The sequence below is a fragment of the Eschrichtius robustus genome, chromosome 1 (assembly GCF_028021215.1).
Source record: "Eschrichtius robustus isolate mEscRob2 chromosome 1, mEscRob2.pri, whole genome shotgun sequence".
NCBI lineage: Eukaryota > Metazoa > Chordata > Mammalia > Artiodactyla > Eschrichtiidae > Eschrichtius > Eschrichtius robustus.
In genome coordinates this window covers 89,644,317-89,668,845 of record NC_090824.1, presented here as the reverse complement: position 1 = coordinate 89,668,845, position 24,529 = coordinate 89,644,317, and the positions used below count along the sequence as shown (strand labels likewise).

Here is a 24,529-nt window from a genome sequence, read left to right as displayed (position 1 = left end):
ACTGTGTTTCTGCTGCCTATCACTATGATACACTGATACTGAAAAAGATGTGAAAAAGTGAAGGAATTCTGCACCCAGACCAAACTCCAGAACTGCGGTCTTCCCTACGGCTACAACAATCTGATAGGCCGGTATTAGTTAACCAGGACGTAAGGCTCAGCACAACTTTAAGGCGAACTCACGGTGACGAGCTGTGCTTTCCACTCTAGGGAGCCTTTAGGAGAATGGCCCAATCTGGGACTGGCCCTGGTCATGTTGATGTGTGGGACCAGGACCCTAGAATTCACTTAGTTCTGAAAGTGAGTTGTACCCCAGAACATAAATAGTCCTATAGGTACATTTAAATGAAAACAGCTGGGACTTCCCTGGTGGTCCAGTGGCTAAGAGTCCACGCTCCCAGTGCAGGGGACCCGGGTTCGATCCCTGGTTAGGGAACTAGATCCGGCATGCTGCAACTAAGACCCGGCGCAGCCAAATAAATAAATATTAAAAAAAAAAAAAAAAAAAAAAAGGAACTAGGCCTCTAGGGCAGGGAATGTCTTGGTACCTGTACCTGTTCAAACTGGAACCTACATCCTGGGATCACTTCTGTCAGGAACTGACCACCCCAGGTCCACCATAGCCAGGATCCACAGGATGATTTAGACCTGGGAAAAGAAGGAAGGTGACAAAACTGGCCTTCCAAATGCATGAAGGACTTTCCCTGACCACTATACAGGGCATCTGCGCTAAATAAATGCCTGCCATAAACATGTATTCCATTCTATTTCTTAGTGTGAATACCCTCCTGAAAGCTCCATGGTCAGCTCCTGCAGTCAGACAGGACCTCTGTGGGGAAGCACATATAGAAGCACATACAGCGCTGCCATAGTGTGGGTGGTGTGAGGTCAGGGGCTGCTGGCCTAGTGCTCCGAGGGTGGTATTTGTGTTCCCTGAAGTAGGGGGCTTGGCTTGGCCCGGCATTTCTCCGGTGAAGAACAGCTGATTTGATGACTCTGAAGAGGTCTGCTGCATCAGAAATAAAGGTGTTTTCTTGTACTGGAGTTCATTCTTTTTATTAGAAAAAATTTTAATTGAAGTATACTTGATTTACAATGTTGTGTTAGTTTCAGGTGTACAGCAAAGTGATTCAGATATACAAATACTTCTCCAGATTCTTTCCCATTATAGATTTTTACAAGATATTCAATATAGTTCCCTGTGCTATACAGTAGGCGCTTGTTGTTTATTTTATATATAGTAATGTGTATCTGTTAATTCCAGACTCCTAATTTACCTCTCCCCCACTTTCCCCTTTGGTAACCATAAGTTTGTTTTCCATGTCTGTAAGTCTGTTTCTGTTTTGTAAATAAATTCATTTGTATCATTTTTTTTTAGATTCCACATATAAGCAATGTCATGATATTTGTCTTTCTCGGTATGACTTCACTTAGTAAGATAATCTCTAGGTCCATCCATTTGCTGCAAGTGGCATTATTTCATTCTCTAAAATATTTTTTAATTTATTTTTAAATATTTATTTTGGCTGTGCTGGGTCTTACTTGCGGCATGCAGGATCTTTGTTACAGCATGTGCACTCTTTAGTTGCAGCATGAATGTGGGATCTAGTTCACCGACCAGTGATTGAACCCAGGCCCCCTGCATTGGGAGCATGGAGTCTTACCCACTGGACCACGAGGGAAGGCCCATTATTTCATTCTTTTTATGGCTGAGTAATATTCCATTGTATGTGTATACCACATCTTTTACCCATTCATCTGTTGATTGGCACTTAGGTTACTTCCATGTCTTGGCTATTGTGAATAGTGCTGCTATGAACATAGAGGTGCATTTATCTTTTTGAATTACAGTCTTCTCCAGATATATGCCCAGGAATGGGATTGCAAGATCATATGGTAATTCCATTTTTAGTTTTTTTAAGAAACCTCCATACTGTTCTCCATAGTGGCTTGGAGTTCATTCTTAACTCCGTTTGTTTCATCCTATTTTACATGCTACAGCTTATAAGCCTTTACAACAATAGAAACCAAACATTTTTTTAAAATTAATTAATTAATTAATTTATTTATGGCTGTGTTGGGTCTTCGTTTCTGTGCGAGTGCTTTCTCCAGTTGTGGCAAGCGGGGGCCACTCTTCATCGCGGTGCGCGGGCCTCTCACCGTCGCGGCCTCTCCTGCTGCGGAGCAGAGGCTCCAGATGCGCAGGCTCAGTAGTTGTGGCTCACGGGCCTAGTTGCTCCGTGGCATGTGGGATCTTCCCAGACCAGGGTCGAACCCGTGTCCCCTGCATTGGCAGGCAGATTCTCAACCACTGCGCCACCAGGGAAGCCCCGAAACCAAACATTTTACAGCTATTAGATACTAGGAAGATATGGCTCAGCATCTTTGTTTTTAAAACTTTTTGCTTTGAAATAGTTTGAAACTTACAGGAAAGTTGAAAATATAGTGTAAGGAATTCCTGTGTACCCTTCATGCAGATTCTTCAGTTATAACATTTTAATACATTTTGCCAATTTTCTCTGTCTCTCTTTTTCTCATACATACATAAATTATTTTCTGAGCCATTTGAGAGTAAGTCAGAGCTATGCTACTTTAATACTTCCGTATGTATTTCCTAAAAATAAGGAAATTCTTCTATGTAATCATAGTACAGTTCTCAAAATTAGGAAAATTACCATGTAATCAAAAGATCCTATTCAAGTTTTGCCAACTGTCCCAGTAATGTCCCTTATAGTTCCAGGATGGAACCCAGGATCATACATTTGTTATCATATCTCTTTAGTCCCCCTTTAATCTGGAACAGTTCCTCAGACCTGTTTTTCATGGCCTTCACATTTTGAGCAGTATAGGATGTGCCTCAATTCTGGTTTTTAAAAAAATATATTAATTAATTAATTTGGCTGCGCCAAGTCTTAGTTGCGGCACGCGGGATCTTCGTTGCTGCGTGCGGGATCTTCGTTGCAGCATGTGAACTCTTAGTTGCAGCATGTGAACTCTTAGTTGCAGCATGTGGGATCTAGTTCCCCGAGCAGGGATCGAACCCAGGCCCCCTGCATTGGGAGCGCGGAGTCTCAGCCACTGGACCATCAGGGAAGTCCCCAGCTTTGGTCTGTTTATTATAAACTTACATAAATGAAATCACTCAGTAAACATTTTATCAAAAACATACTTCTATGTTGATATATATAGATTGTTATTTTAATGGCTGCATAATATTCTACTGTACAAAAGGGCTATATTTATATTTAAAGGACATTTAGTTTATTTCTAGTTTTCCACAGTATAAACCACATTACAATTAGTAGCTCTGAGCAATTTATCTGATTTATTTGAAGTGGAATTTCTGGGTTAAAATATGCAAATTTAAAATTTTGATGCTATTGCCAGATTGCCATCCAGAAAGATTATACTTAGCATAATTCCACCAATGATGCACGAAAATGGCTATTCCCCACACCAACATTAGCACTGGATATTTTCATTTTAATCTTGGCCAATCATGGACGCCCCATTTCTCTGAATATTAATAACGCTGAGCGTATTTCATGCTTATTTTGCCTGTTTCAATTTCTTTTATGAATTACCTTTGCCCATATTTCTTTTGAGCAGTTTCTAATGTTTAAACTGATTTGTCAACTCATTCCTTGGCATTTAAGTCTTAAAGGAAAGACACATTATATATTCATTTTAGAGCTTTGTTTGAATCTTTGTTAAAATGATTCTAAGTTCTTACATAAAATCCAGTTTCCCGAGAAAACATATTGAGAATTAGCCACAACAAGGTAACTCAACACTGTAGGCCAACTCGGCCCCACTTAGCTCTCTGGTCCTGAGCTTCAGATATAGGAGGTGGGTAAAGTGTGAGAAGCAATAAGAGCAGAGAACATTTAAGAACACCCAGGATGTATTTCTCTCCATTCAATGTATCTAGTTAAACCTTTCAGGATAGTCCTGGGTCAAGACAGAGCAGTTCCTCACTAACCTACTCTAAAGTTCTTATTTCATTCCTTCCTCCAAAAATATTTTAAATGGATGAATAGACACGTAATAAATGTTGAACTGAAGATAGGTCTTAATTATTCAGCCTTAAGTGCTATTAAAAACCATCATTTATATTAGGTAAGAGCATTCAGTTTTCAGTTTAAGTCTTACTGTAGCTTGGCAAGGGAAACTTGAAGCTGGGAAATAGGACTTCAGCTAATGGAGGCTTCTTCCTTTCTCCTTAATTGCAAAACTTACAGGAATAGGAGCAAAGAATCTGTATATGTCTATGTGTGCTTATATATGGTGCAAAGCTCAAATCTCAACTGATACAATCAAATGTGTCCACGAGGAAATGTGTAATGTTTACTACGTCTGGAGGGAAGAGTCCTAGGTCAGAAAAGTAAATCAGAAACAAATACATTCAATTCTCAATTTTAAATCAATCAAATCCATCAGTCAACCAATTACAGCCAACCATTACTAAAAGCCAAGTATAATCATGCTCTGGCAGATATAAGACAAATATAACATGATCTTGAAGAACATACAATCTAGTAGGGGAACAAGACAGACAAACCTGAAACACTGAGGCACCATCCCTGAGAATGCTAAGCAGAATGCATATTATAAGTGGGGCAGCATTTCAGAGAAGGGCAAAATCACTGCTCATAGTAAAGGGGAGTTGAGGGTGTTAGGGTAGTTAGAAAGGCTCTGTGGGGAAGTGGGATTTGAGTTGGGCCTGGATGGATGGTAGGATTTGCATAGGTGGAGGGCAGACCGTGGATATTGGGACCCAGGGAACAGAGGCATAGAGGTGGCAGTTGGCAAGCTGCTGAGTGGAAGAAGCCTGATAAACAAATGTGCATGTTGAGCTGTGCTGAGGACATGTGACTGACCCAGCAGATGCTGCGGCCGCAGGGCGTCCCTGGGGAGCATCCTGGGGAACTGGCATGGTGTAGTGTTCTAGCCCACACCACACTGTACTAGAGTCTGAGGCAAAAGTAAAACGCAGTACTATCGATCCTGTCCTTATTTAAAATTTTGATATTTTGTTCATCATGGATTTTTTTTTTGCTGTTAATTTTGATTTTTAAAAATATTGCATTAAAATATTATTTATTTTGATTACTGTGATTTGGGGCACCCCCTTAAATTTTGTGCCCCAGGCAAGTGCCTTACTTGCCTCAACCTCATCCCGGCCCTGTGTTCTATTTCTGAAGTTTGAGGGTGGGGACATGGGTAATTATTTTATTATTTTTAATTATAGCTTACTCATATTACAAATAAGCTTTGGTTAGTGGACAGTATTTAATAAAAAAATTAATGTAAAGAAATTAGAATTTTAAGGAGATTAATTTGGAACTTTGGAGCCCAAAAAACATGACAGGGAAAAGAAAATTTCCCTGAGTGTTCCTGAGTCAGTCTCTAGGGTAGAGTAACTCCCTGTTGCTGCAGTGAATACACTGCAAGCAGAAAAGGTTGTCTTGTCCAGGTCTAAGTGGGTAAAAGATAACTGGGGTGGGGGGGCACCAGAAGCTGCTGTCCACTTGGAGATAGGCCTTGAGCAGCTCAGCTGCTGGAGCCTGAGTGGCTCTGCCACACGGACTGAGACAAGCTTCCACAAGGTGGGCGGGCTTGGCCCACTTCTCACATAAAACAAACCCATCCAGCTGTGCTCAAAGAGAAGCTGCCCACTGGGCCAGAGTGCATACCACAGGTCATGGCCCAAGGAGCAATGCGAGATCTGTGAACGCTATAAATGTCTCTGGGCCACTTGCATGTAGGAGAAGAGGGGGGGTGTGACACAAAGAGTATTATTAGCACATCTAAAAATGTAGCATCTGAAAAATCTGAAAGCTATTGTTCATTAGTAAACTGGTGACTTATGAAAGATGACTTTGAGCCAGAGAAGTCAATAGCGTGCAGCACAAATTGCAAAAAAAAAGGCCCCTGGAAAGGCAGAAAGGTGCAGCTGTTCCCAGCACTTGTCACCAGGTGCACTGCTCTGTCACTGGATTTGGACCTTCCAGTCAGCACCAATGTTCAGTGAGAACTTCTCCAGGTTCAGGGTGGATGTTTTGGCACAATATGTAAAAGCCACAGGCTGAGCTTTACCATCTAGATATCAGAATTGTAAAAAGGAAAGTTTGATGAACATCTAGGAGAGAAATTTTGAATTTAAAATGTTTCTGACTCTGTTATAAAACCTTATGCCCCATATAGGAGAATCCAAATTAATAGCACTTGTACCCATGGACTTCCATGAAATTTTAAAACATGAAACACTCCACTGTTTTGAGTGCAAGACTGATTGAAAACAAACTAAGGAACAAAGTGATTTGTCCAACAAATTCAGTAGGTAAAAAAGGGTATAACCTATCCCATGTCCTTTAAGACATGTCCATAAACTCCATGAGCAGGATTCCCCAGGACTTCAGATATCTACAGTTTAAAAAAAATATTCAGAGAAGCTACAATATTCTTCCAAGTCCCAAATAATTTCCTTTAGGAAAATATTAACTGCTTACAATGAGCAGAAAGACCAGTTGATGAAGAGAAGCAGGATGGCCTCACGCCCTCTAGATACTAGTATATTTGACTCCTGCCAGAAAGAGCAGAGTCCACTTGGCTAAGCACATTATGTCAGTTTTAGACTAATCATCTCTTCACTGCAGATACTTCTATGTTTACAAAAACAAATGGCCTGTTTCCTCACCAGGTGAGTGGCTGGTCACAGAAGATGGCTGCTTCTTGAGGCCTAGGACCAAGATCTGCTCCACCACACACTTGCTGGGATAATGACCCCTCTTGTCAGCACAACTGGAATAGATACAACAAATGGCATTAGGAGAAGGAGAGGAATAGGGGTTTGGACTGGTTACCAGGTCACCATCCCGAGCCTTGTGAGTTCCCCTCCCATCTTTCTCTGTGGAAGCATGAAACATATAGTGGTCACATTTACTAGGATGAAGAGATGGAAAAAGATGACCCTATGTGCCGAGGACAAGCTAACCAGTAGTGTCCCTCTAACAAGCCATTTGGAGAGACATCATTTAAGGATACTGAAGTCCCAAATGTGACTTGGACGCTGCAATCGAATTGTAAGAAATCAGATATTTAATGAATGGTTGAAGAGATGAATAAATGGGATTAATGGAAATTTATACTGAATTCTTTTTTATTTTTCAGAGAGGGAAGGAAAGGAAGACAGAGACAATAAGGAAGGGATGTTCATGAAGTGGTTGAAAAATACTCCTGGGGGGCTCCAGACCAAGATAGCAACATAAGAGGCTCCTGAATTTCCCTCCTCCTACAGATGCACTGAATATAAAGCTACACATGGAGCAATTCCCTTTGAGAGAAATCCAGAAACTAGTTGAGTGACTCCTATACATTGGGTGACTGAGAAAATACCCACATCAAAACAAGTAGGAGGGACTTTCCTGGTGGTCCAGTGGGTAAGACTCCACGCTCCCAATGCAGGCAGCCCGGGTTCAATCCCTGGACAGGGAACTAGATCCCACATGCATGCTGCAACTAAGAAGTCGGCATGCCACAACTAAGACCCGCAGCACAGCCAAAATAAACTATAAATAAATAAAAATAAGTTAAAAACAAAAAACCAAAACAAACAAACAAACAAAAAAAAACAAGTAGGAGAGCAGAAGCAAGAAGAACTACAATTCTGCAGCCTGTGGAACGAAAACCACATTCACAGAAAGATAGACAAAAATGAAAAGGTAGAGGACTATGTACCAGATGAAGGAACAAGATAAAACCCCAGAAAACCAGCTACATGAAGTGGAGATAGACAACCTTCCAAAAAAAGAATTCAGAATAATGATAGTGAAGATGATATAGGACCTCGGAAAAAGAATGGAGGCAAAGATCGAGAAGGTGCAAGAAGTGTTTAACAAAGACCTAGAAGAATTAAAGAACAAACACCTAGAAGAATTAAAGAACAAACAAACAGAGATGAACAATACAATAACTGAAATGAAAAATACACTAGAAAGAATCAATAGCAGAATAACTGAGGCAGAAGAACGGATAAGTGACCTGGAAGACAGAATGGTGGAATTCACTGCTGCGGAACAGAATAAAGAAAAAAGAATGAAAAGAAATGAAGACAGCCTAAGAGACCTCTGGGACAACATTAAACGCAACAACATTCGCATTATAGCGGACCCAGAAGGAGAAGAGAGAGAGAAAGGACCTGAGAAAATATTTGAAGAGATTATAGTCGAAAACTTCCCTAACATGGGAAAGGAAATAGCTACCCAAGTCCAGGAAGTGCAGAGAATCCCAGGCAGGATAAACTCAAGGAGAAACACGCCAAGACACATAGTAATCAAATTGACAAAAATTAAAGACAAAGAAAAGTTATTAAAAGCAACAAGGGAAAAACGACAAATAACATACAAGGGGACTCCCATAAGGTTAACAGCTGATTTCTCAGCAGAAACTCTACATGCCAGAAGGGAGTGGCATGATATATTTAAAGTGATGAAAGGGAATAAACTACAATCAAGATTACTCTACCCAGCAAGGATCTCATTCAGATTTGACAGAGAAATCAAAAGATATACAGACAAGCAAAAGCTAAGAGAATTCAGCACCACCAAACCAGCTCTACAACAAATGCTAAAGGAACTTCTTCTCTAAGTGGGAAACACAAGAGAAGAAAAGGACCTACAAAAACAAAGCCAAAACAATTAAGAAAATGGTAATAGGAACATACATATCGGTAATTACCTTAAATGTGAATGGATTAAAGGCTCCAACCAAAAGACACAGGCTTGCTGAATGGATACAAAAACAAGACCCATATATATGCTGTCTACAAGAGACCAACTTCAGACCTAGGGACACATACAGACTGAAAGCGAGGGGATGGAAAAAGATATTCCATGCAAATGGAAGTCAAAAGAAAGCTGGAGTAGCAATACTCATATCAGATAAAATAGACTTTAAAATAATGTTACAAGAGACAAGGAAGGACACTACATAATGATCAAGGGATCAATCCAAGAAGAAGATACAGCAGTTATAAATATATATGCACCCAACAGAGGAGTACCCCAATACATAAAGTGGATGCTAATAGCTGTAAAAGAGGAAATTGACAGTAACACAATAATAGTGGGGGACTTTAACACCTCACTTACCCAATGGACAGACCATCCAGATGGAAAATTAATAAGGAAACCCAAGCTTTAAATGACACAGTAGACCAGATAGATTTAATTGATATTTATAGGACATTCCATCCAAAAACAGATTACACTTTCTTCTCAAGTGCACACGGAACATCCTCCAGGACAGATCACATCTTGGGTCACAAATCAAGCATTGGTAAATTTAAGAAAATTGAAATCATATCAGGCATCTTTTCTAACCACAATGCTATGAGATTAGAAATTAATTACAGGGAAAAAAATGTAAAAAACACAAACACATGGAGGCTAAACAATACGTTACTAAATAACCAAGAGATCTCTGAAAAAATCAAAGAGGAAATCAAAAAATACCTAGAGACAAATGACAATGAAAACACGATGATCCAAAACCTATGGGATGAAGCAAAAGCAGTTCTAAGAGGGAAGTTTATAGCAATACAATCCTACCTCAAGAAACAAGAAAAATCTCAAATAAACAATCTAACCTTACACCTACAGTAACTAGAGAAAGAAAAACAAACAAAACCCCCAAAGTTAGTCTAAGGAAAAAAATCATAAAGATCAGAGAAGAAATAAATGAAATAGAAACAAAGAAAACAATAGCAAAGATCAATAAAACTAAAAGCTGGTTCTTTGAGAAGATAAAGAAAATTGATAAACCTTTAGCCAGACTCATCAAGAAAAAGAGGGAGAGGACTCAAATCAATAAAATTAGAAATGAAAAAGGAGAAGTTACAACAGACACCGCAGAAATACAAAGCATCCTAAGAGACTACTACAAGCAACTCTATGCCAATAAAATGGACAACCTGGAAGAAATGGACAAATTCTTAGAAAGGTATAACCTACCAAGACTAAACCAGGAAGAAAGAGAAAATATGAACAGACCAATCACAAGTAATGAAATTGAAACTGTGATTAAAAATTTCCCAACAAACAGAAGTCCAGGACAGATGGCTTCACAGGTGAATTCTACCAAACATTTAGAGAAGAGCTAACACCCATCCTTCTCAAACTCTTCCAAAAAACTGCAGAGGAAGGAACACTCCCAAACTCATTCTATGAGGCCACCAGCACCCTGATACCAAAACCAGACAGAGATACTACAAAAAAAGGAAATTACAGACCAATATCACTGATGAACATAGATGCAAAAATCCTCAACAAAATACTAGCAAACAGAATCCAACAACACATTAAAAGGATCATACACCATGATCAGGTGGGATTTATCCCAGGGATGCAAGGATTCTTCAATATATGCAAATCAATCAATGTGATAAACCATATTAACTAACTGAAGAATAAAAACCATAGGATCATCTCAATAGATGCAGAAAAAGCTTTTGACAAAATTCAACACCGAGTTTTGATAAAAACTCTCCAGAAAGTTGGCATAGAGGGAACCTACCTCAACATAAGAAAGGCCATATATGAAAAAAAAAAAAAAAGTAGGAAAAGCTGAGACACACTCTCCATATAACCCCCACCCCTGGCATAGTCCCACACAATTGGGAAGGAATCCCCAACTCCTGGCTTCTCCAGGAAGAGTGAAGGGTTTGGACCACACTTCTAGTGTCCCTCCTTTCAAGGCTCCCACCTGAGGGATGGCCCTCAAATCACCTAGCTCTGATAGCCAACGGGCTTAATCATAGCAAATAAAGAAGTAGTTGTTAATAGGCAGTGTGGCTACCCCCCCAGGGCTCAGGCAAAAACATCCATCTCACAGGTTCTCCCTGGAAGGGATTTGACTGCATACTTTCCCAGCTACTGCCTGAGTGTTCTAACCAGCCTGCATCTAGGTGCTGACTAAGATCTGCCCCTTTGGGACATGGATGGGTCTCAGCACATCCTCAACAACTGTGAGTCACTAAGAACAAAGACGGCAGCTTGGATAATCACAAAGGTCTGAGAAACAAGGAGCTCAGGCCCAGCTGATCGACGAGGTTCATCTCCTACATGAGACCAGTCTGTCAAGACTGGAAGAGGTGGCTGTCTTACCTAACGTGAGAAACCAACACAAAGAGTCAAGGAAAATGAAACAGGAGAATATGTTCCAAACAAAAGAACACGATTAATCTACAGAAACTGACCTCAGCAAAATGGAGATAAGTTATTTACCTGATAGACAGTTCAAACTAGTGGTCATAACGATGCTCACCAAGGTCAGAGAGCAGTGCATGAACAAAGTGAGAATTTCAACAAAGACAGAAAATATTAAAAAGTACCAAACAAAATATAGACCTGAAGAATACAAGAAGTGAACTGAAAAATTCAATAAATACTGCATGGTGTCACTTATATATGGAATGTAAAAAAATTTTCAAAAAAGGGAAGTTGAACTCATAGAAAAAGAGAGCAGAATGGGGGTTCTAGGGGCTGGGGGGTGGGGGAAGTAGAGAGAGGCTGGTAAAAGAGTAAAAACTTTCAGCTATAAGATGAATAAGGTTTGAGAATCGAATGTATAACATGGTAAATATAGTTGATAATACTGTATTGCATAACTGAAATTTGCCAAGAGAGTAGAACTTAAGTGTTCTCATCAAAAGGGGAAAAAAAGGGTTAAACATGTGAGGTGATGGATGTGTTAATTAACTTGATGATGGGAATCCTTTCACAATGTGTACATATATCAAATCATCACATTGTATACTTTAAATATATTACAATTGTATTTTTATACTAGTATATTTTATTAAAATTTTATTTCTAAATTATACCTTAATGACCTAGAGATTATCATACTGAGTGCGGTCAGTCAGAGAAAGAGAAATATCGTATGATATCCCTTATATGCAGAATCTAAAAAGAAATGATACAAATGAACTTATTTACAAAACAGAAAAAGACTCACAGACTTAGAGAATGAACTTACCGTTACCAGGGGGGAAGGGATAGTTAGGCAGTTTGAGATGGACATGTACACACTGCCATATTTAAAATGGATAACCAACAAGGACATACTGTATAGCACAGGGAACTCTGCTCAATGTTATGTGGCAGCCTAGATGGGAGGGGAGTTTGGGGGAGAATGGATACATGTATATGTATGGCTGAGTTGCTTTGCTGTGCACCTGAAACTATCACAGCATTGTTAATCAGCTATTCTCCAATATAAAATAAAAAGTTAAAAAAATTATACCTTAATGAATCTGGGGGGGGGGAAAGAAAAATACTCCACAAGTGGCCTTCATCATTAATTTCTTAAAATAGCAACTCTGCATTTGAGGATAGCAAATGGATAGCATAATTTAAGAAAGCACACAGCTTTTTTAGCTGCCATTACCTGTTGATCAAAACACCTGAGGCGAATGAAAACTTCCTGTGCAAGAACTGCTTCTGGTGGAGGTATTGGAATGAATGACCATCATCGAGATATAATTCACCCACAGCAGAACCCTGGAGAGTGAATCACGGATAGAGAATGTGCTTATGTAAAGCTTTCTAGGAAAAGACTGTCGCCTCCCTAAAGGAAGGAATAGATTTTAAAATCTATGAAAAATTATGTTGAACAACTGCTTAATATTCAAGCTGTACAAAGTAGTCATGCAATATATACACTTAATACACATTTGTGAAATAATATGAATAAACAAGTCACACAAGAGGAGGACAAAGAGTTAGGCCTTGTTGCAAGAGATTTAAACTATGAAGTATGGTCAGCGGCATAGGTGGCTTCCCCCAAAATACTATCCTAGAAGGTGACAACAGGTCAAGAAAAGTTCACAGAACGGAAATGAAATTAAAAGAAAAAATTGGTATACAATGGATGAGATCAGCTATCTTTAGAAGACCCTCCATTTAGAGAACGGTATCTAGTTCCTACTGTCTTTTAGTAGGAGGACCACTTTGGCATGTCAGACAATGTCACAGCACTCCATATGGCAGTTCACTGTTATTGACAACGCTTCATGTGCTATGGACCTCGAGTTTCTTGTAATTATTCCATGGCCTCACATGGGCCCAAGGTCCATAGTTTGACCCAAGAAAACATGCTTAAATGAAACGGATTGAAAAGAAAGATGTAAGAAAAAGAAAGCTTAATTATTTTATAATATTTGCTTAAGAGTAAGGATTTGTGTTTGGCACTGTATTTTGGCAAATGGCTAGGAGAGGAATCTGTTACAGGCCTCATTTGGCTCAAAAGTTCTCCTCAAAAGGACAGACCAACTCTGGATCCTTCCAGGTTTTACCCAAGGAGATTGTAGTTGTTTGAGCCATCTGATGAGCACAGAAGTCATTGCATGAGGCTGTGTCCCTGGGATGTTGCATAGACACAGGACCCTTTTACAGGAGACTGAGATTCAGGGCTAATCCACATGGCAGGCTGCCTATGGCTCAGTGAGCTTTCAGTCCAGTGGTAATCAATGCCAAGCTGCAGAGCACCAAGGGTCACGGTGCCCTAGAGGAAATTTCTGTTATTTCTAGTTCTCAGAGTACCCTTAAGGATAATTCCAGGAAAGTCAGACAAGAAATGATTCAAAACTTTAATTTCTAGATAAACTTCAGAAGCACCTATCCGGTAGATGGGGTTCACCACTTTTACATACTGTCACATACTCAAAGGCTACCACTGTAAAGAGATAGAGTAGTAACGAAAAAGATGTGTAAAAGTAACATTTTTCAAATACCTTAGTGCTTAGGGCCACCCAGAGCCCATATGGGGAATCAGTCATGCAGCCCGTGGATCTTCCTATAGTTGTCTTTATTGGTACCACACTTCCACCTCGTTGAAACACTGGTATCTATAACACAGCAACACTCTCAGAGAAGGAGGATTCATATAAGGCAATTTCAAACTAGACTTTTAAAATATTTCATTGTACAAGACTCACATTCGTTACAAGTATAGACTCAAACGCAAAATAAATTTGTGAACACAGAGATGGCAAATATGGGGGCCCTGGCATTAAAAGGAAAAGAGTTCAAACACTAAAAATGGTTCATTTTTAAACTATTAGGGAAACTTCCCACCCTTCATCAATTATTATCTGTTCTGACTATCCTGTAAGTAGCCTTTCCTGTTTTGTATTTTTAATTTTCCTGTCAATATAACAAGTTTATTTCTAGGACCCTGCTAAAGAGGGAATTTGTCTGTCTGTATGAGCAGGCCCAGATGTACATATGTACGTCTTTATAAAAGATGGTAGGGACTTCCCTGGTGGTCCAGTGGTTAAGAATCTGCCTTCCAATGCAGGGGACGCAGGTTTGATCCCTGGTCGGGGAACTAAGATCCCACATGCCGCGGGGCAACTAAAGCCTGCAAGCTGCAACTACTGAGCCCATGCGCCACAACTAGAGAGAAGCCCACGCGCAGAAATGAAGAGCCCGTGCGCAGCAACGACAGATCCCATGTGCTGCAACTAAGACCTGACTAAGCCGAAAAGAAAAAAAAAAAAAGGTAGGTTCTTGGTTTGGGAAAGATGACTGTTGTCCTTACTTCAGCCTATACCCTTCTTGTTCCTGCTTCCCTGATCAGCAGGATGACTGACTCAGTTCTGAGGGTAAAACTGTGAAACTTTTGTTATAGAAGCCACCAAGGGCACTTGAAGTGACTCTGACAACAGGGTTGTAGGCATGGCCCCTATCTATGGGTCTTCTGGAATGGCATTCCCAGCAGGGACAGCCCAGTAGGTTCCCTGCCTCCCAGTGCAATCCTCTGTAAGGAAGCTCCCTGGATCACGTGAAGGCCTGTACTTTGCTCTGAGTAATGTACAAGTGGGGAAAAGAGCAAGAATAGAGTAGTTCCCCCTTCCCCACGGGGGATTCGTTCCAAGACCCCCAGTGGATGCCTGAAACCGAGGAGATTACTGAACCCTGTATAAAGGTATTTCCCCTACACCAATGGGCGGGTAGCACACACAGTGTGGATCTGCTGGACAGAGGGATGATTCATGTCCTGGGCAGGAGGGAGCAGGGTGGCGCGAGATTTTGTCGTGCTACTCAGGACAGCATGCAATTTGAAGAATATGAATTGTATATTTCTGGAATTTTCCATTTAATGTTTTTGGACCACAGTTAATATTTTTGGGTTTTTTTCTTCTTTAAAAATTTTATTTATTTTTATTTATTTATTTTTGGCTGCACTGGGTTTTCGTTGCTGCACGTGGGTTTTCTCTGGTTGCGGTGCGTGGGCTTCTCATTGCGGTGGCTTCTCTTGTTGTGGAGCACGGGCTCTAGGCATGCAGGCTCAGTAGTTGTGGCACACAGGCTTAGTTGCTCTGTGGCATGCGGGATCTTCCCGGACCAGGGATTGAACCCATGGTCCCCTTCATTGGCAGATGGATTCTTAACCACTGCGCCACCAGGGAAGTCCTGCAGTTAATATTTTTGGGCCATGGTTGATTGAAGATAAATGAAACTGTGGAAAGTGAAACCGCAGATAAGGGGGACTGCTGTATACATGAAACTGGGAATCAGGGTGGAGTAGTTAAGATGTCCACCCTCTGCTTGACTTGAAGTCAGCAGCAAGAAGTAAAGCACATCTACTTCCCCACACTCATCAGCCAATCTCTTCTTATTCTTTTTTTTTTTCCTTCAAAGAATGAGGCAGTAAGTTAGGATGAATGGGCTCTGGAGTAGGTGTCCAGTTGACCCGGGGTCTTGTCTCAGTTCTGCCACAATTTAGCTGCAACCCTGGACAAGAAATTTAACTTCTCTGAACCTCACTTTCTTCACCTGTAAGCATGAGGGATTCAAGGAGATGAATGGTGAGGTCTCTTCTAGATCTGAAAGTTGGCATCTGAAATCATTTTCTGTATAATGGAGTTCATATTGCTGCTGAGAATTTAAAAAAATAACATCAATATCTCTTTATAAATCTTTACACTACTTAGGGCCTGTGGTAGTCATCGTGATTCAGCTGCAGGAGCAAAATTCCCTTCAGAAATGCAGCCTAGATGGGCCACTCTGAGTCTAAAATCATAACTCATAGCCTCCCCTTGGGCCTAGAGGTCCAACTAAAAACTCACGTTTTCTGACTTGGTGTTGTAGAAGAATATTCTGTATGGTGTATGTGGGGACCATCATGTATACTCTCTGTTGTCAGTGTTATTATTTTTCTTAGACATACAAATGTAAATCAGAGTATGTTTTTTATACTCTTTTTTTCTCACATTTAACAGCCTTATTGATATAATTCATGTCATACAATTCACCCATTTATAGTGTACACTTAAATGGTTTTTAGTATATTCAGAGTCATGCAACCATTACCATAATCAATTTAAAATCACCCCAAAAAGAAACACTATACCCATTAGTGGTCACTCCCCATTGCTCCCAAAACCCCCTCCCTGCCTTCAGCTCTAGGCAACCACTAATCTACATTCGGTCTTCATATGTATGTGTTATTATGCAGAACACTGATGTCCTTGGTTCTTTCTATGTAGGCACATGTTATGGACTAAATGTGTCCCCACAAAATTCATGTTGAAGCCCCAACCCCCAATGTGACGGTATTTGGAGACAGGGCCTTTACAGAGGTAATTAAGACTAAATCAGGTCATAGGAGTGGGGCCCTGATCCAAATGATTAGTGTTATAAGAGACAAGAGAGCTCACTCTCTCCCTCTGCCACATGAGGACACAGCAAGGTGTCTGTCTACATGCCAGGAAGAGAGCCCTCACCAGGAGCCGAATTGGTTGGAACCTTGATTTGGGACTTCCAGCCTCTAGAACTGTGAGAAAAGAAATTTCTGTTGTTGAAGCCACCCAGTCTATGGTATCCTGTCATGGCAGCCCGAGTAGACTAATACAGCACAATAGGTAAAAATAACAGTCTGAAAATAACTTACCGTGTCCAAGGCTACTGGGATCTTTACAGTACATGCTCCTTCCCAATGAGCAAATGTCTTAGAGTCATACCAGACCTGAAAAGAAACAGACCCTAATGAAAAAGAGTGCATAAGCAACTCTGTTCACAATTTCATTATTTAGTAAAACATCCATTTATCTGGATTTCAAATAACCAGAAAGCTAAAATAAATACAATTAAAAAAAAAACACCTTGAGTAGAAGTTAGGAAGAACATATGCTTTTAAAAAGATTCCAAAGGAAAAACCTAGTACTGTGACAGATTAAGCTGACTAAAAGGCCATTCATTTTTCCATTCATCCATCCAAAAGTTATTTATAGATCAATCTACCGTGTGCCCAGCATTGCTGGGTACACACAAGTGAACAGAAAGACATAGAACCTGCCCTCATGTATTTTATAGTCCAGTTGGCTTATAAAAACTTAATGATCGGGACCTCCCTGGTGGCGCAGTGGTTAAGAATCCGCCTGCCAATGCAGGGGACATGGGCTCGAGCCCTGGTCCAGGAAGATCCCACATGCTGCGGAGCAACTAAGCCCGTGTGCCACAACTACTGAGCCTGTGCTCTAGAGCCTGTGAGCCACAACTACTGAGCCCACGTGCCACAACTACTGAAGCCCGCACGCCTACAGCCTGTGCTCCACAAGAGAAGCCACCGCAATAAGAAGCCCGTGCACCGCAACAAAGAGTAGCCCCCGCTCGCCACAACTAGAGAAAGCCGGCGTGCAGCAATGAAGACCCAATGCAGTCAAAAATAAATACATAATTTAAAAAAAAAAAAACAACTTAATGATCTAGTAGTGAAAACGACAATGGAAGAGAGAAAACCACAACAAAGCAGAAAAGCACATTGCAAGCAAACAGATTACAAATGAGTCAGGAGAAAAAAAAGTGTCAGACAAGGAAACAGATCTTAGAGAAAAACAAATGGAAACTTGGATTACTACTATAGTGTCATCGTTTCTTAACAGAGTTCAATTCAGGGATGAGGTTCAAACTCTTACCTGAGAGGCCTGTCAAGGGGGTTTACTTGCTAAAGTGCCAAAAAAGTCCTGCAAAGTAATTTGGTGGGATAAATCCTTAAGATACCATCAGAAGCAGCATGAAAACAAACCTTTTTCTCTCTTCTAGTTCAATATAATTTCTGGCAGCCACAGAGTCTATTTCGCAAGTTCACCTCCTGGGATTACCAGAGCCTTTATAAAGCTGGGCTGTTGAATCTGTCATTGTCCTGCTGTGAATGTGAGAGGGCTGTGACCTGACAATTGCTAGCTACAGTGAACTCTTAATTCAACTGGATCAGCCCCACCTTGTCATGAAGTATTATCTTTGGCTGGATTCAATTTGCTAATGTTTTGTCAAGGATTTCTGCGTCTGTGTTTACAAGGGATATTGTCTTAGCTTTCTTTTCTCCTAATGTCTTTCTTTGGTGAATTCTACTAGCTTTAGATAAAAAGCTGGTGGGAGTGAAAGGTTAAAAAAAAAAAAGGATTCAAACAATATTTGGGGATTTCCTGTCGACCATTTCCAGTCTAACTAACTGAAATGAGAGGTATAGAGTGTGTGCTCTGGTGCCATATTCAAAGATCTCCAGCCTAGGAAGCATACAACTGATACAAAACATAATGTAGATCAGACCCGGAGCTTAGTCACCAAGCTCCTCACCCAGCAAGTACTTACAGAAGGCCTACTATGGGCCACGTGCCCATCTAGATGCTGGGGATACAGCAGAGACCATAACAGATAAAAATCACTGCCCTCAAAAAGCTAACATTCTAATGGGAGAGATAAATAATAAACAAAACATAAAAGTAAATACATAGAATGTTTAAAATGGCATGTTCTGCGGAGAAATATAAAGGACGAAGGAGGGCTGGAAAGTACCAGGGCAGTGGGAGTGGTTTATAATCTTTCGGTTTTTTTAAATTTATTTATTTTATTTATTTAGTTTTGGCTGCATTGGGTTTTTGCTGCTGCATGCGGGCTTTCTCTAGTTGCAGAGAGCGGGGGCTACTCTTCGTAGCAGTGCGTGGGCTTCTCATTGCATGGCTTCTCTTGTTGCGGAGCACGGGCTCTAGGCACATGGGCTTCAGTAGTTCTGGCACGCGGGCTTAGTAGTTGTGGCTCACAGGCTCTAGAGTGCAGGCTCAGTAGTTGTGGCACACGGGCTTAGTTGCTCCACGGCATGTGGGATCTTCCCGGACTAGGGCTCGAACCCGTGTCTGCTGCATTGGCAGGTGGATTCTTAACCACTGCGCCACCAGGGAAGCCCCGGTTTATAATCTTAAACAGGGTGTCAGAGAAGCCCTCCCTGATAAACAGATTCGCGGGAGAGGGAATGGGCCACACAGAAACACGGGGAAGGTGACAGCAAGGCCTTTAGATAGCTCCCTGCACAGTGTGATGCGATACTAGCTAACCAGCAAGGTAAAGTTCTGGCAAGAAACGGCTTGGCTCTCCTACCCAGGCTTTGGGAAGATGTAGCAAGAGAAACAATCACAGACCAGTCTGGGAAATAGTGTTGAAGGAATAGGTTACATAGTCACAACAATGTGATTGCAATGTTAATAGGTCATTATAGAAATTTGTGGCTAAGTCAGAAAGGGAGCTAGTTCTTCTCAGTGGGAACCTATGCTTTGTCAGAATCGACTTGAGAAACTCTCAGCAGAAATGCTTGGCAGGACAATTTATTTAGCTGTTGTTATATTTAACTTTTTTCTCGGGTTTCTGCTTGGCAGGGGAACCTTTATAAAGAGCCCCACCTTCAGAACTACAAATTACTAGAGAAACCAAGCAGAAAGAACATCATTCATGAGCACTCTGTAGAAAAGCCTGGTTATTGTCGTATCAGTAATGACAAGTGTAGTGGGCTGAATGGTGGCTCTTCAAAAAGATGTATTTGCTTCCTAATCCCTGGACAGAGTGGATATTACTTTCTATGGTTAAGAGATTTGACTAAATTAAGGATCTTGAGATAAGGAGGTAATCTGGAATTATTCAGATGGTCCCTAAATAACATCACAAGTGTCTTATAAGAGACAATGGTAGGGGAGACACAGACACACACTGTGAAGATGGAGGCATGGACTGAAGTGATGCAGCTACAAGCCAAGGAATGCCAAGGAGTACAGGCAGCCACCAGAAGCTAGGAGAGCGGTATGGAACAGATTCCCCCTCAGAGCCTCCAGAAGGAACCAGCCCTGGTGACACCATGATTTCAGACTTCAAGCCTCCAGAGCTGTGAGAGCACAAATTTTTGTCATTTTAAGCCACCAAGTTTGAAGGGAAGAGACGTGAGGCATGTAAGGTATGCAGATGTTTGTCATTTACTTTTACCTCATTTGATCCTGGCAGAAACACATCAACCACAGAAGCTTTTGGTTCTGTGACTGGGTGAACCAATAAAGCACTTCCTGAAAAATGGAGAAGAAATAAAGTTGAATATCATGATAAGAGGTCTGAAAACATCCCTTCTCTTTGTGGTTTCAAAGACCACTCAACTGAACTTCTTGAAGGTAGAGATCTTGGTGAGTTGAACCAATGATTCATCAGGGAGATGCACTGTTAGTTAGAAAGAGAACAGGTGCTCAAAGAGGTAACTGTATTATTACCTATCATTAATCCTCCTATGGTATAGTAGGATTACAGGCAGGGACCCTGACAAGTCTGGCACAGCCTCATTTTGTGCATAACTGTCATCTGAAAGCACCACTGCACTTCTCTAAGTGCTTCGTTGTTTGCTATACGTGACTTTGATCGTGGTGAGTCTACAACTGTGACCCAGAAGTGTGGTCCACGTAGATACTCAGGTCCTCTTCCTTGGGCAGTATCACTGGAAGCCTGTAATTCTCTTAAAGGCAATCTGGATTATTAATTTCATTTTGATCTTGGCACCACCATATGTAAAATTCATCCATTTATGAATTTGTTCTTTAATTCAACAAATATTCGTTGAGTTCCTCCTGAGTCCCAGGCACTGTGCTAAGGCTCTGGGGATGGAGTGGCAAATAAGACAGACATGATCCCCATCCTCATGAAGTTTACAGTCAGTAAAGACAGATATTAAACAAGTAATTACAAATTAATTAGAGTTAAGACAAATACCAAAAAGATGAAAGTACAAAATGGAATGAAAGTTATATAATAAGAGGGACTGACTTTGACTAATGCAGGTGGAATTAGGTATTAGGAAGCAATTTTGGTCAGGGAAATTTTCTCCAGGGAAGTAGCTTTGAAACTTGAGACCTAAGGATGAGTGGAGACCAAAAGAGATAGGTTGTTTACATTTTGGGGTTTCTACTCTTTAGAAATGGAATTCACCTTTTGGGCAACTCTATGTTGAGCCTGGCTTCTTGACCCCATTCCCCAAATAATAAACTTCCATGTTCCAAATCTGGTTAACCCTTGTTAAAGAAGAGGCCAACAAAAACAAACAAACAAACAAAAAGCCCCAAAAAACCAAAACCAAAATCAAAACCAAAAAAACCCAAAAAACAAAACAAACAAAAAAAACCAAACCCAAAACAAACAAACAAACAACCCTATCTTGCATATGAAATAAGCTCTTCTGAGTCTTTACTATCTGGTTTACTTTTTTCTACTTCCCTTCCCTGTGGTGGTATCATAAGGATTAGGAGTGGACCCAGACAAGAATCCCAAATTGCATCCACAAATAGAATGGGTTTATATGAAGTTAACATGTTATGCGAAGTGCTGCATGACAAGAGAATAGAGCTGTGATCCCACTAATACACTAAAGATCTTGGTGATGGAATTTCTTTTATTTTTGTTTTTGGCTTTCTTGAGATTAGGGATTTCTTAGCGTTCTTACACTAGAAAATACAATAAGAAAAACATAATTAAAGTATTTATCAAAACTATAATTAATCAAGAAATGCTCACCCAGCATGTATTCATCTTCCATACCAAAAGTCTCTAATTCATCAGGGAACTCTACCCACAGAGGCCTGGGGAAAGGAAAAAAGAAATTTCTTACTTCAACATCATTAGATTTTTATTATAATTCAGTCACTTACATTTTCAGTTTTATAACTATTCAAAGGAAATTGGAAAAAGCCAAGACTCTTTTTGTATGATTCATGATTTTATGAGGGCTTCCCTGGTGGTGCAGTGGTTAAGAATCCGCCTGCCAATGCAGGGGACACAGGTTCGAGGCCTGGTCCGGGAAGATCCCACATGCCACGGAGCAACTAAGCCCGTGTGCCACAACCACTGAGCCTGCACTCTAGAGCCCGTGAGCCACAACTACTGAAGCCCGCGCGCCTAGAGCCCATGGTCCGCAACAAGAGAAGCCACCGTAATGAGAAGCCTGCACACTGCAACGAAGAGTAGCCCCCGCTCGCCGCAACTAGCGAAAGCCCACGTGCAACAATGAAGACCCAACACAGACAAAAATAATAAATAAATTAAATAAATAAATTTATAAAAAAAGATTTTATGAGCACTTGTTATGATTACTATATATTTTCCTTATGTGAAAGAGCTATGTATTAGCTTAAATGGTTTAATGATAGCTTGAGAATTCTGGTACCTGAAATTTCCCCTTCTTATTGTTGAGCAGTAAATACTACTCTGACAGACAGAATCAGAGCTTTGTCCAAGTCCAAATGCCTAACACGTTTGGTGTAAAACAAATTAAATGTTTGTAAAACCGAATTTTATAGTGTTGTAAAATCTGTGCCATTTTTTTCATTCCGTCACTGCTTTTCATGAATCGTTAATCATTGCCTATTTAAATAAAAATAATTGGGTTTTCTTGTTCTCAAGCTGGCAACATTTTTTGGAGGTTTCAGAAACTTGTGTGGGTTTTGGGTTTTGTTTTATTGTTATTGTACACAACTAACTAGGAGGCATTTGGGCTTATAAAAATCATAAAACTTTCAATACTTATGTATCTGGATGTTAACCTAATGGTTCTAATATTATTTTCAATTTCATGAGGAAAAGATATTTTTTAATAAGAGTAACTTATTTTTAGTTTATTCACTAGCCTTTGTAATAATCTATTCCTTTCCTACTAAATATAACAAAGCAGCGGTCTCTAAACCTGGTTGATGTCTAAAATCACCAGGGGAACTTCTAACAAATATAGATCCCTGGAACTTAACCAAGGGATTTCTAGTAGGTTTGGTGGTATGGCCTTGGAATCTGTATTTTTAAAAAGCTCCTCGGATGATTCTGATCTGAGCCAGGCTGAGGAACTGCTAATCTAGAGGTCTTGATGTGCTTACTATGTGTGTCTCTGTGTGTACTGTCCTCTAACCCAGAAAGTTGGTATTCACATCCTGCCTTCAAAATAGAATCAGAATATAATTCATACACCAGGAAAAGTCCTAAGGGTAAGATAGAGCTAAGACTGGCAGAATAAGTTGTTCTTCATGAGAGGATGCTTGTGGGTGTCGGGACGAAAAAACAACTTTCCTCTACCCGTCTAGGTTCTTCTGGCTGGTCGAAGAATTAAATTGACATGAGAGTATTTAACAGGTGAAAATCAAATTTAATTAGCACATATGAGGGGGGTTCCATAAAAATATCATGCCTAAGGACAAGATAGGCAATTGAGGCTTATATAACACCTGAGAAAAGGAGAAGGGAGTGGGTTTGGGACTTCAAAGGGGAGGAAGGATATTCACTCGGAGATGGAAAAACAAATGTTTGGTAAACAAATGTTTGCTGGGCCATGCAGAGACAATGGGACACAGAGAGGACTTCAGTCTCCACGTTCCCCCTACCATGCTTAGCTCATGTTCCTTGTAGATATCTCTGGTGATAATGCACTCCCTGGACCAGGTCCTTTAACTAAATTCTTTTAGGCAGTTAGGGAGGAGGTTAAAAAGAAAGACTTCCTGAGCCTTTTGTTTCTTAAAAACAGTCAGCCCCCAAGAATCCTCAAGCCAAAGAGACACATTTTGCGGTGGCAAGTTTTGTAGGGGAACTACATGGGTTAAATATTGGATGAATTCAGTTACAAAGTCACTTCCTTTTCCTTTTCTTTCTTTCTCCTATTTCTATCTCCTACCAAATATTAACACTTGAACCACCAAGTAGCAGGAGATCTAGTTTTTATCTTCTGTGACCTCCACTGCCTGACCCTGCTCACAGTTGGTGCTCAGTAAGCTGATTGGCACTTGGTTAAACACCTGGCTTTTCTTTTGCAATCACTGTAATCACTCCATTGCCAGTGGCTGAGGGGATCTTCTGGTAGAGATTGGTTGCTGGTGTGACTGGTGAAGCCTGTTTACCTCATGACCGGTTGGGAAGCCACGTGTGCAGAGTAGAACAGAGAATACCAGTAGGGCAGGAGGGTGTAGCGCTCTCTGATGGCTTCTTGGATGAGCCGGGTGTGCTCCTCCCCAAAGAGCCAGGGTTCCCGTCGCTTGGTGTTCTTGGTGGCATGGCCACGGAAGAAGGGCTGGTAGGCTCCGGCCTGGTACCACCGCACTAGCAGCTCTGCCTCTGGATTCCCGATGAAGCCGCCTACATCCGCTGATTAGTCAATTAAGAAAGGCTGAGTCAGACACCCAGGCGTCT

General features: G+C 40.7%; 1 protein-coding gene across 2 annotated transcripts in view; it reads right to left on the bottom strand.

The window, feature by feature from the left end:
- Positions 1–3,243: 3,243 nt before the first annotated feature.
- Positions 3,244–24,529, bottom strand: part of GANC (glucosidase alpha, neutral C) — a 73,708-nt gene continuing 52,422 nt past the window's right edge. For both annotated transcript variants that reach the window (XM_068549957.1, XM_068549951.1), the window contains 8 exons: positions 24,241–24,484; positions 21,881–21,945; positions 20,315–20,391; positions 16,959–17,033; positions 13,795–13,908; positions 12,450–12,562; positions 6,700–6,803; positions 3,244–6,101 (listed from right to left, as the gene is read on the bottom strand). In XM_068549957.1, coding sequence (XP_068406058.1) covers positions 5,992–6,101; positions 6,700–6,803; positions 12,450–12,562; positions 13,795–13,908; positions 16,959–17,033; positions 20,315–20,391; positions 21,881–21,945; positions 24,241–24,484 — 902 coding nt within the window. In that variant the 3' untranslated portion in view covers positions 3,244–5,991. The remainder of the gene's footprint in view (positions 6,102–6,699; positions 6,804–12,449; positions 12,563–13,794; positions 13,909–16,958; positions 17,034–20,314; positions 20,392–21,880; positions 21,946–24,240; positions 24,485–24,529) is intronic.